This window comes from Motacilla alba, chromosome Z (assembly GCF_015832195.1).
Source record: "Motacilla alba alba isolate MOTALB_02 chromosome Z, Motacilla_alba_V1.0_pri, whole genome shotgun sequence".
Classification (NCBI taxonomy): domain Eukaryota; kingdom Metazoa; phylum Chordata; class Aves; order Passeriformes; family Motacillidae; genus Motacilla; species Motacilla alba.
In genome coordinates, this window is record NC_052046.1 from 22,317,980 (window position 1) to 22,330,192 (window position 12,213).

General features: G+C 40.6%; 1 protein-coding gene across 4 annotated transcripts; it reads left to right on the forward strand.

Annotated features, from left to right (window-relative positions):
* Window positions 1-674: 674 nt before the first annotated feature.
* MTX3 (metaxin 3) lies at window positions 675-10,622 on the forward strand. Of its 4 annotated transcripts, none has more exons than XM_038125156.1 (9): window positions 675-810; window positions 1,228-1,297; window positions 2,768-2,844; window positions 4,362-4,454; window positions 5,475-5,657; window positions 5,794-5,870; window positions 6,729-6,886; window positions 7,283-7,371; window positions 8,720-10,622. In XM_038125156.1, exons 1-9 carry the CDS (start codon window positions 682-684, stop codon window positions 8,837-8,839), a joined length of 996 nt encoding a protein of 331 aa, XP_037981084.1. In that variant the 5' UTR covers window positions 675-681; the 3' UTR covers window positions 8,840-10,622. The 4 variants fall into 4 exon arrangements, with proteins under 4 accessions (XP_037981084.1, XP_037981085.1, XP_037981086.1 ...); XM_038125157.1 differs by having other exon boundaries at window positions 8,746-10,622; XM_038125158.1 differs by lacking the exon at window positions 7,283-7,371.
* The last annotated feature ends 1,591 nt before the right edge of the window (window positions 10,623-12,213 follow it).

Genomic DNA, 12,213 nt, shown 5'->3' on the forward strand with positions numbered 1-12,213 from the left:
CCTCTTCTCCCAGGTTAGTGACAGGACAAGAGGACATAGTTCTCAATTCAAGGACATTGATGTGCTGGAGCAAGTCCAGAGAAGGGTGACAGAGCTGTGAAAGGCGCTGGAGCACAAGTCCTGTGGGGAGGGACAGAGAGAGCTAAGTTCATTTAGTCTGGTGTAAAGGAGGTGCTTCAGGGAAGGCATTTATCGCTTTTTTCATTATTCTCCTCATTATATCCTCTCCTCCTTTTTTCTTACTCTCCTCCGGGCTGTAGCTGGACAGGAGTTGTCTTTTTGGGAAGGGACAAAGGTAGTATGTGGACATAGTCTTAAGCTGTGCCAGGGGAGCTTTGAGCTGGACATTAGGAAGGATTTCCTCACAGAAAGGGTGATTAGACACTAGAATGGACTGCCCAGGGAAATGGTGGAGTCACCATCCCTAGAGGTGTTCAAAGGAAAATCCGGATGTGCCACTTGGTGCCATGGTCTGGTTGACCTGCTGTTCGGCCACAAATTGGTCGCGATGATCTCAGAGGCTTTATCCACTCGATTCGATGACTCGGAAACTCGCCGCCGTGAGCGCGGGCGGCGGGGCCCGGGAGCGGGAGGCCGCGCGCCGGCGGCTCTCCGGGCGGCACTCCTGGCCCTCCTCCCTCCGCGGGCCCCGCGCGCGGCCGCGGGCGCTCCGGCGCCGCCATGCGGAGGGAAGCGGCACCGCGCTGCTCGGCCAGCGCGGCGGACAAGATGGCGGCTCCCATGGAGCTGAGCTGCTGGGGAGGTGACTGGGGACTGCCGTCCCTGCACCCGGAGTCTCTCACCGTCATGGTAACGGGCGGCGGCCACCGTCCGCCCCGGGAGGGAGGGAGCGCCGGCGCCCCGGGGCTTGCCTGCCGCTCGCACGGACGTCCGCGGGGCTCCTTCTTGCCTCGGGAGAGGCCGGGGGTGGGAGGTGGGATGTTGGGCCCGCGGTGCGGCGGGTTCCCGCGGTTCCCGGCGGGAGACGCGAGCAACGCTGCCGCCCTTCCCGGGGCGCCGAGCCCTTCCCGGAGGTGGCGGGGCCTCTGCCCAGTATTCCCTGGAGCCTCCTTAGGGCAATGAAGCCCAACCGAAACCCGTCGCGTACCTGCTGCTGGTTGGTCCTCAGTGCACGAAGGTGTTTAACACAACTTCTGAAGCTCTGTTTTACGCTTTTCTTACACATTGTGACAGGTTTTCTTCCCTGCCCTCCAATCTTTATTGCAGGCTTACGCCAAATTTTCTGGTGCTCCCCTGACAGTGAATACTATAAATAAGTCCTGGAGAACTCCGAAAGGTACCATCTTTGCAGCTTTTATTACTCTAATCACAGCCATGTTATACATGTAGGTTCCAGTTTCTGTGTTTGTATTGGGTTTGTGTTCATGAGTGCAGTCTGCCCCAACTGAATGACTTCACAGGATCAAGTGTGACGAATCTGGGAGAATGAAACAATGGAAGTCATAAATAAAGTGCTCCAGAGAACAGTTTGTTAAATTGTGTATGGGTGAAGCAACAGACAGATAACAAAGCAGTAATGCTGAGTACATAACTGTTTCATGCAGGCAGTCTGAGTTGATGGTTTAGTCAAAGCAAATCTGTAAGCTTTTTGCACTTTGCATATTTATGAAGGTAGTAACTAGGCATGTGTATGGAAGAGCTCTTTAATTACCCATAGCTTAATTAGTTGGTACAGGTGGAAGTGGAATGTGGGCCTCAGCAGGTCCAGCTTACATTAGCTGGGATATTTGGTATTGTGTTGAATTGGAGGGTTTGACTGAGAAAAGGTGAAGGTAAGCTGTCAGAGAGGACTTCTTTGTTTTGGATGCTTCTGTTCATTGCTTATTTATTTGTTTGCTCAGCAATTACTGTCTTGGTGTATTTAAGAGAGGTAAAATCACTGCAGGGTTAAAGTCCTCTGTCACTTATACTTAACCATGTTATCAGTTCAGGCAGTACTGTATTCATGCAGAAGTTGAACCTTTGGTTCTTGCTTTTCAATGTGTTGTTTCTTTCCAGGGGAAAATACCAAGAACTAGCTGAGTGGACTTGTAGAAATCTGGGGGCTATCCTCATAAGGAAAATACATAAATTCAGTTAAGAAAGCAGTTTAAATAGTAATTATTGGTGATAATTGATAATTTAATGGCATTTAGCACTGTCCTGTTGGGCTCATTTTGGCAGTTCTGTTGTCAGTGTGTTGTAAGATAGCCCCTGTTACAGAGACTTTGCACTCTATAGGCTTTGATCCTTCAATCTTATGACTAAAGGCTGTCCAGTCAACTGGCAGAAGGGAAGTACTTAGTAGTTTTAGTAATTCATGGTTATGCAGTGTTAGCTTGGGCATTGTTTGTAGCAAGGCTAGAGAAACAAAGATGGTTAAAATGGATTTGGAGGGGAAGGACAGAGGAAAAATTGAAAAGAAGCTCAGAGGTGGATGAATTGAGAGGGCGGTTGGACTGAGCTGGAATTTTTGTCTTAAGATGAACATCTGAAATCCAGACAAGTAGCCCGGTTTTCAAAGTATTGAATACCTAGAAAAAACATTGGCTTCAGTCTGATTTGATGTTGCCCTTTAAAATATTTTTATTGGTAAAGTATTTGTGACCTTGGTGGAACTCTCCTGCTATGTAAAATTTCAAGTTTATGTTTACACATCAGGAAAATGAGAGCATGCTGTTGAGAAAAGGAAAGTACATACTGTGACTGATTGTTTTCTAGTCAGAAGTCATCCATACCAATTGACTGTATTATTTATACCTTCTAGGAGATCTACCAGTCCTGGTATCAGAAGACATTGTTATTTCTCAGCCAGCAAAAATACTAAACTTTTTAAGAAAGCAGGTAGGTCTCTTTCAAAAAGATTTGTTTTCCTTGACTTGCAGTGACTCTTGCATGTCTCCTTTGTACACTGATACAGGCTTCCAAAAACCTGGAGTTTAGTTCAGACCCAGTGCTTTTCTTTTTCTCATACAGGCATGAGAATTGCAAAATGGTGGACAAGGAATTGCTGTTTAAAAGTTTGATCATTAGTTGTGTGAAAGATTTAAAAATAAGAATGCAAAAAATTAAATGAAAAAGACAACAAATTGTCCCTAATTGCGCAGTTTCTTACTGATCACCCTGCTTGTAATTATAACACTTTTAATGTCATTATGACTTTGCAGACCTAGGATATGATAGTTTAGGTTCACAGTTTAAATGGGTCATTTCCCAGTGCTCTTTTTTTAAAAGATAATACATACAGCATTGTTTTTAATCTATGTATTTTTTCTACAGCTTGTAACATAAAAAGGTCTGCAGGCATTTCTTATGCACACCAGGTTATGGCCTCTTGCTTGCCTTTTGTAGGACTCTTAATGTTTTGTACACAAACTATAAAGCTGACCAATTTCTTTTTTTCACTAAGTATAAGGATACCTAATAAACCATGGTATCATGTTTTTATTCCCAAGATGGTCCTCTAGCCCACTATACTGCTTTTACATTAGAAATGCAGTTCCTGTCTGGTCAGATGATCTGATGAGTGCCATTTTAGTGAAACTTCATATCTTTGTGGGGAGAAAAACAATTGAAAACTGCAGTTGATATAGAATTTTAGACAGTTGTTTTGAAATTCTGAAGTTTCAGTTTCATTTGGATTGAATTTGGTATTCATGTGAATACCAAAGGCTCCATAATGATGGGGGGGAAACCCTTGTTTATGTTAAAGTGTAACAATTGTATGCTTTCTTTTCAGATGTTCAAGTGTCAGCATTGGTCCTTTGTTTTATAAATTAATGAAGCAAATGTACTCACTCTCCCCCCCCAGTTTTTCAATCCTTATAATGTATCTTAGAAGAATCCACAGTTAGAATTAAAAGTTCAGTCAGTAACTGCATTAATTTTGGTGTATATTTGCTCTCTTACATTGTTACCATTCAATTTCTTAACTTCTAGAATGTTTGTTGAAAGCAAAATATCGGAATGCACGCTTTTTTTTTTAATGCTTACACCTCCTGAAGTGTCAGATGCTTCTTGAAAAATAACAGTGGAGATATACCAGAGGTTTGCTACATCCCTGAGTATTGAAAAATTGTCTCTGTATCACTGGACATTTGCTTGGAAACCAATAGAAAAGAGACACAAGAATTATTTTGGTAATAGGAGGGCCCAAAGCTCTAGAAATGGGAAGGTGGAAAAGCAAGATGCCACAAGGTTTGTCAGAGTTGGCCTGAAGAAGGCAAATTCTAGTGAGTGCATGCTTTCTGTTCCAAAAATTGTTCATATATTTACTGCCTTGATAGGTGTTAAGTCTGAAGTAACTTTCATTGATGTTTTTTGATAATTCATTGTAAGTCTATTTTTTTTTTAATTCATAGAAATACAATGCTGATTATGATTTGTCTGCAAAACAAGGAGCTGATACACTGGCCTATATTGCACTACTTGAAGAGAAATTGCTTCCTGCTCTGGTAAATGTTAATGAATACTTTGTAATGGTCCAAATACTTGGAATTGAGTGCTGTCAGAGGTGCCCAGTGTGAGAGACTTAAAGTCTTTCAGCCGCAGCACTGGCTGGAACATAGTTGTTTTGTTAGTCTGTTTTTTGGAATTACTGCCTACCAGCTTTTGAAAAGGAAATAAGTGTGTGTTTGTGGAGTGTCAAATAATAACAGTAGATTTATGAAAGACATTTTAAAAGGACACTTATTTTTGGGGGTATTTTTTCTGTTGGTGTTTGGGAAACAGTATCCTGAAAACACTTTATTGTGGCCATTTTTTGATTCATTTGATTTCCTGAAAAACTTTTGATTAAGATGTGTCTGATGTAAGACACACAACTGAAAGCATTTTGAGCTGTTGAGTTAAAACTTTTCATAAATTAAAATGCCCATAACTAGTTTAATTTTTCAGTTCTAAATACAATGTCTAAATACAATGTCTGAAGACATGGCCATTGTAAGACCCACAGATACTGAGTCTCTTGAATGACTTTGGCTTCAGTTTGTATAGCGAAAAATACTCTGACCAGATGGTATCATGAGCTAGCCTTTTCAGCTAACCTTGCTTTCAAATTCATAATTTGGTAGTATCTTGTGTTTTAAGATTTATAAAAAATTTCAAAACAAAATTCCAGGAAGTTCAAACCTGTTGCTGAATGTCTGCAACTGTTTTGCAATATATTTTCAATGTACTCAGTGTGTGTGTGTACATATCTGTACATACATAGTGCATACGTAATTTTATGCAGATGCATATAGATCTCTGTAATATCTCTGGTGTTTTTCTTTATTTGGAAGGTAACTGTTTCCTTACTCATGTACTCCTCTACTCAGAGAATTAATATATTCCTCTACAGAGCTTGATAGCCTTAAATTACAGTAATTCCTGGTTCCTCTGCTTTTCTGAGAGAGGTCTTGTGTATCAAGTGTCATGAGATGTCTACTCAGGTCATTCAAATTTCAGTTACCTTTTTTCTCATGTTGGTACAGCTGCACACTTTCTGGATTGAGGCTGAAAATTACTGCAGTGTGACAAAGCCATGGTTTGCCTCAAGGATTGCCTTCCCACTGAGTTTGTATCTGCCTGGAAAGATGTCCAGGGAAGCGCTGAACAGGATCTTGCTGACCAAGGGAGGCCCTCCACTCTACAGTCTCACTGAAGTGGAAGCACAGGTATGGGTTGTGCAGTAAGGAATTTGTAAGTCGTTTCTGCAAAGACAAGAACTTAAACAGTTTAGCACACTGTCAAATGATGAATGGTGCTGTGCATACCAGCCTGGCTACACCTAGGGCTCTTGTGTCTCTTCAGATATACAGGGATGCCAAGGAGTGCCTGAATCTCCTGTCGAAGAGATTGGGAACATCTCAGTTTTTCTTTGGAGATACGTGAGTGTGATTTTTTAAAAATTATTTTGGTAAATGTGTCATGAAAAAGGTACCACACCACTCTATGAGCACTTGAACTTTCTCTTTTATTTTTAACCTGACAGAATGTTAAAAGTGCTTTCCAGTAGTTTTATGTCTCACAGTCTGCTTTTCAGATAAATCTGAATGAGCAAACAGGGCACAAATGAGATCATCAGACTGAGTCAATCAGTGGTGACTCTCTTATCCTGCCTTTGTTCCACAGAGAGGGAAATGCTTTCCACAGCTGCTAAGAAAATGTGAGGTGCAGTAGAGAACCCTTTTCTAGCCACTGAATGTCACCTCCTGGCTTTGTATGTAAGAAAAAATGCTTTAGGCTGAGGTGCTACTACTGCCCTCATGGGAGGAGGGTGTAGGTCCAGGAACACTATTCCTGTGGTATGTGTGCAGAGCAGGAAGCAGATAGGGCCAGCAACATAGAGCCAACAGGTCCTGAAAAGCATGATCTCTTCTTTAGTAGTTGAAGTTAGACCACTCCATGAGGGAGGATCCTGGTCCCCAGGTGCCCAGCACAATTTTTATGGTGCCAGAAAGGTGTTTTAGAGGGGCTTGCTTATCAATGTATGGGATAGCATGACTGTGTTGTGATGCTGACATTACTATTTCAGCTTGTCAGCATGTCTCTAGTTAAGAGATGCTGAAAGGAGTAGATAGTTGGTACAAAGCATTTACCAGGTTGATAGGCAAAGGTGGAATGACAGAAGGGCTGACTGTATTCTCTCCTGAGTGGTATTTGACATACATGGAAAACTAGGTTGTAAATGTCATAAAAGTCTTCTCACAAGTCACTTCAGTGTTTTCCTGTGTCACTCTTTTTAGGCCTACCACCTTGGATGCCTTTGTGTTTGGTTTCCTTGCACCAGTTTATAAAGTGTGCTTCCCAAGGGTACATTTGCAAGAGCATTTGAAACAGCTTCCCAATCTGTGCCGATTTTGTGATGATATTTTAACTTGCTACTTCAGGTTAACTGTCTCAGGTAAGTTGTGTTTCTTTTCTCCTTTTTTGTCATCTGTACCCATGTTGGGATTAGTACTTCAGGATTCCATCTGTGAACCCAGGCAGATTAGATTTCATGTAGCTTATGCTAGACTTTCTGTGGGGAAATGAAGAAACTTCTAAAGTTGAGCACAAAGGATTCAAAATTAAAAGCAAGTGTTAATACTCAGTTTTAGATTCTGTCAAGCATTGGCAAAATCTTATGGCTCATGCTTTGTACTCCTTATTTTCTCACATGGAATGGCTTTTTCACTTAAATTCTTCTTTGCATTAAAATACTGCATGAATTCTCTTCAGTGTGACTTTATTTTTTTAAGAATTTAAAAACTTCTGTAAATATTTTTTCACTCTTCATCTTTCTGCCTTCACTCTCCAGGCCATTCTCCAGCTGGACAGGATACAGCAGATGCTAATCTGCAGAAACTCACACAGCTTGTAAATAAGGAATCCAACTTGATTGAAAAGGTTACTTTTGCTTCAGTATCTTTAATTTTACTGCTTTGTTTTGGTTACTTGTTCACAGATATCCTTGCATGGCAATTGCAACTGTACAGTGGACTTTATTTTAATTACTTCTTTTCTAGTGAGTGTGTAGAGAGGCGGGAAGAATATTACATCATTTGGAAGGAGGAATTAATGAAGCCTTGTGCTCAAAAATTATTTTTAATACAACCAAAAGAACATTGTCTTGCAGGTGTGCACACCAACAGAGGAGTGGTATCTTTCTGCAAGTGTACATTCAGCTAAGAAGGAGGAAAATGTATTAGTCAAAACTCAGAAATGGTCCTGCAAATTAAGGCTGATCACCGGCTTTCCTTGCTCCCAGCTGCATGCTGTAGTAACTACCCAACAGTCACTCTTCTCCTGCTTGTTCTACATCTAGCTGTTTTTTTCCTATGTTCTCTTTTTCTAAGGCTGTCACTCAGCATCTATCAAAAGTTATACAACTTAACTGAAAAACTCATGTGAAGAATTAGCCTTTTCATGCAGATAGAACGCTCTAACTGAAAGGGTAGAGGGCTTCTTCCTGAAAAAGATCATTGTGTGAAATAGATCATTAACTATGATCAGCTTTTGTAGCATTAGGTATTGATGCTCTTTCTGGCATTGAAGTGTGGCTGTGGAAGTTTTAAATAATGTGTTACATAGACATTTGTCAGGCATGACTGAGGAAAATCTGATCCTGACTTGAAGAAATGAAATAGACTAGATAGCCTCAGCAGATCTCCCCTGTGCTTTTATTTTGTACCAACTAAACCTTTTCAGACTACATTACACATAGGGCATTAGAGTGATTTCCTATGACAGTGTAAATTGTTTATATTCAGAGATTAATTTTAACCTGTCTTTGAAAAGGACGTATCACAAGTGCTCTATTACATACTTTTTGAAATGTGTAACTAATATAAATACATTCAGCATCTCCAGAACATTTCTGATTTCAAAAGATTTATTCTTGCATGCTGCTGGATATACAGAAGCATCCATTGTTATCAGTTTGACTCTTGATCTGCCTTCTCACAGCATTTGGTTATTGTACAATATTTGACCTCTTAGAATTGGTGTTGCTTCCTTCAGTAATCTTGACCAGATAACTTGAGCAGAAGTACATCCAGGTGCCCTGGGTTTGATGCATCATATGTAAGGGAATCGTTAGCAGCTCTAACACAAACATATATTTGGGAGTGGAAGGAAACCAAAGCACCAGTTGTTGCTGGTCCTGACAGTAAACATACACCAACCAACCCAGTATTAATGATGGCAGCCCTCACAAATAAGACTAATTGTATAATTTATATTCTGCTGTTGCCAGATCCGGCTCTCATTGTTTCTCTGCAGATGGATGACAACCTTCGTAAGAGTCCTCAGCATGCCCCTCGTAAGCTCACAACGCTCAAGCTTGCTGCAGGAGGAGAAGAAAGCAGTCCAATAAGTCGTTTATCACCTTGACTCTCCTGTTGCCCATAAATGTGTATTTTGTAACTCAGCTGAGTGCCACAATAGATTTTTTTCACATGAATGTTTCGCAAGGGAAGAATCTGCTAACAGGTACAAGTAGAGAAGAACTAGAGCTTTACAGTCTTCTGGCTACCTGTTCTTTTGAGAAATTGCATAGATCAGACTGGCCACACACTACGCTGAAGCTAAGCTAAGCTAAACAAGGCTTATTACTGCAGATGTTAACATGATTTTTGTACAGCATATTTTTGCCTTTAGCCTAGCAGAAATGTTTACCTAAAGTTAAGAATCTGCTTATGGAATGTTCACTGTTATTTTATTTTGTGGGTTTTAATTTTACTGTAATCATGTTACTGTATGTGAGTGGGTGTAGTCTTTGTCTGAAAAGGACAAAGTCCAGTTGCAAAGTGTGAAAAGACAAAATGTTGCCATTCATGGCAGCTGAGACATGAAATCAATGACAGGAACGTAAATATTTTTATTGTGCTTTAATGAACTTGGGATCTGTGTTTTATGGTTGTTTGTATCTTTGAAAATTTGTCATGTTGTACTTTGAAGGGGATTATTGAAAAGCATGTGCGCTATGGGGATTAAAATGATGCACAGTGCTAACACTTCACAGTACCTCGTATTAGTCCTTTGTGAAACAGGCTTAAACTGTGCACAGAGTAATACCACAGGCTGCAAAACTGTTAAGTCAAAATCACAGAAAACTTGTAGTGAACGGAGACATTTGATTAGTTGCTGTCAGGACAAGACTTGACTAGCAAATGTACTGCATCTATGGATTGAAAGGGACAGGTTACGGCTTTATAAGAAAGCTGATGTAGGCATTTAAACGTGTCATAAATGCCTCTTAATTAGTTTCATCTTATTTTATAATAAGCACTACAATTCATTCAAAAATTAACTAAAAACTCAAAATTTTTGCTATATGATGGGCTATTTGGTTAAGAGCTCTTTTCTCTTTGCTAACTGTGGTATATTGCAGGGCCTATTTCTTCTGTTGAGTTACATTTTGTCTTTAACAGAAGCCTTGCCAGTTCTAGAGACCCAAGCAATTCTGTTACAAGAGAGATGCTGTAATTTTTTGACTGGCAAAGTACTGGCAGATGCTTCATGAGTAGGTGTAAAGAGATTTAGACAAGGAGATTGGCCAAAGTGGCAGTGCTTCGGATATAGAATTCTGATAGCAGTATGTGTGGGATAACTGTTCTGGGAGGTGATGTTTTGTTGTTTTTCTGGCCAAACCAAAATGGTCTTTCAGCTTCACTTTGGCTACTAGTCATGTTTGAGATACACAGATAAATTACTTCCTATTTGTAAAGACAAGATGGTAGATTGTGTACATATTGTACCTTTGGACTTGATATGTAAGGAATGTAATATCTTTAACATTTCTTATTTGAAATGTTGGGTTTCTAATGAGCACTTTAAAATACTGTTTAAGCTTTATGCTCTGACTAGAGTATTTATCGCAGTGATTTGAAATTAATTTCGCTCATACTCATAGCTGTATAAACTGACAGTCCATTACATGCAAAAGTAATTTAAATGTTGAAAATTCGTACTGCCTACCTTGACAAGATTTATGTGAGATCATGTCACAAAGCTTTCCAGAGCTTTTCTTTTACAAACATGACTGTGGAGAATATGCCTTAGTTTGTCGCTTTTGTGAATGCATACACTCAGCCTATAAAATCTCTTTGTAAAAAGGGTTGTTATTCCAAGATTAAAATTCTGGATTTTTAGTGGAATTTTGGTAGAGTTTTTTGTGGTATATGCATTGACTTTTTTGAGTGCTTTTCTTAGTTCCTTGTAGAAAAGTTTATCTTGTCCATTAAAAAAAGAAAAAAAAAGGCAACCAAAAAATGCTGCTGACTGCTAGGACAAGAAATTGAAGCATCTTAGCATATTCATGAGATCAGATTTTAAATTTTTATCACACCTCTTGAGTACCATTCCTGTCTTTCAACACAGCTGCTTTTGGGAAAGGGAATGAGGTGGCACACATTTGCTGATCTTACTAAATGTGAGCTTTGGGCTGTGTGATTGGGCTGATCTGAAATTTTGGTAAACCAATGCTTAAGGAACTTCATTCACTTGATGGCAGAGGACAACAGGGCTGGAGGTCACAACAAACATTGCCTTCAGGCATGCACACCGTCCCAGGCAACCAGTGATGTTGCAGAGCCATACACTTCCTTATTTAATTTTCTATCCAAGGTGAATTCAAACCCAGACTCCTTTATGGGGGCAGTGTCATCCCTGGCCTGGTAACTCAAGCTTGCCCATTAGTTTACTGGCATATTTTGTGTGCCTGAGTTCTGAAGCTGGGAGGTGAATGCTTTCCAGGGTGGGGTCAATTTGAATAACTCTCTTCATCTGAAATAATCAAAGCTGTTTCTCTGGCTAGGGGAGAAAGATGGGATTGAGGTGTGATTTGTCTCCCTAGAGCAGATACCTAACAATTGAGTCTGGGACATGTGCTATGTGTGCTGTGTGCGAAGGAAGCCCTGGCTGTCTAACTCTACCCTAAGATGAAAACCTGCTGTAGTGATTGGCTTTTCCTCCACTGCCTGAGCTGGTGGGTGGTCTGAAACACAAAGAGTCAGGCAGCCTTCTGCCTGGGCAGCAGTGGTGTGGCCTTGGAACCACTGTTTGCAGCCGGCATCCCATGCAGAGCACTGGCTGCTGTAGCTTCTGCGGCTCTGCAGTCTGTAAGTACTTAAGGTTCACATGTTCACTTCTGGCTTCTGGTTCACTTCTACAATGTGCAGATGTGGGATATAGCACTGGATTTCCAGGGCCTTGCTGCTACCATGGCAGTTGATGAGGCTCATCCTCCTTGCCCTCCCCCTGGAAAGGTCTTGGCTAGGAACAGATACTGCCTTGAGAGCAACTTATCCAGCTGCCAGTCGTAAGGAGTGGACCACTTTGGCAGGTTGCAAATTTAATGCCCTTGCTCCCAGGCAATTTTCTGTGAAAGCTGTATGTAGATATCTTAGGGTTATTTTGTGTTTTTATGTGTCACCTGGTTGTAGGAATTTATATATTCCAGAAGAAATTAGATGAAAAAGGTTACAAATTAATAGTTACAAATATGTTCTATTTAACATTTCCAAGACTGCTTCAAAAATGTCTGGTGTTCTCTTCCCCTTCTTCTCTCCCACCCCCTGCCCCCGTTCTGAAAATACTATTATATTAGGCTTTTCACTTACATCACTTACACATTCATGATGTCACATCACTTTTGCTAATGTAGCTAGTGACACTTCATTAAGAAAAATACCACTTAATTAGGAAAAAAACCAAACCTATTTGATTCCTGGTTAAAATGGTTTGCAG

Excerpts from the sequence above, each read along its gene's own strand:
- MTX3 (XM_038125156.1), top strand. The coding sequence starts at position 682 with ATGCGGAGGGAAGCGGCACCGCGCTGCTCGGCCAGCGCGGCGGACAAG. Across the intron at positions 1,298-2,767 it reads GTCCTGGAGAACTCCGAAAG|GAGATCTACCAGTCCTGGTA; the intron begins GTACCATCTTTG and ends TATACCTTCTAG. Across the intron at positions 2,845-4,361 it reads TAAACTTTTTAAGAAAGCAG|AAATACAATGCTGATTATGA; the intron begins GTAGGTCTCTTT and ends TTTAATTCATAG.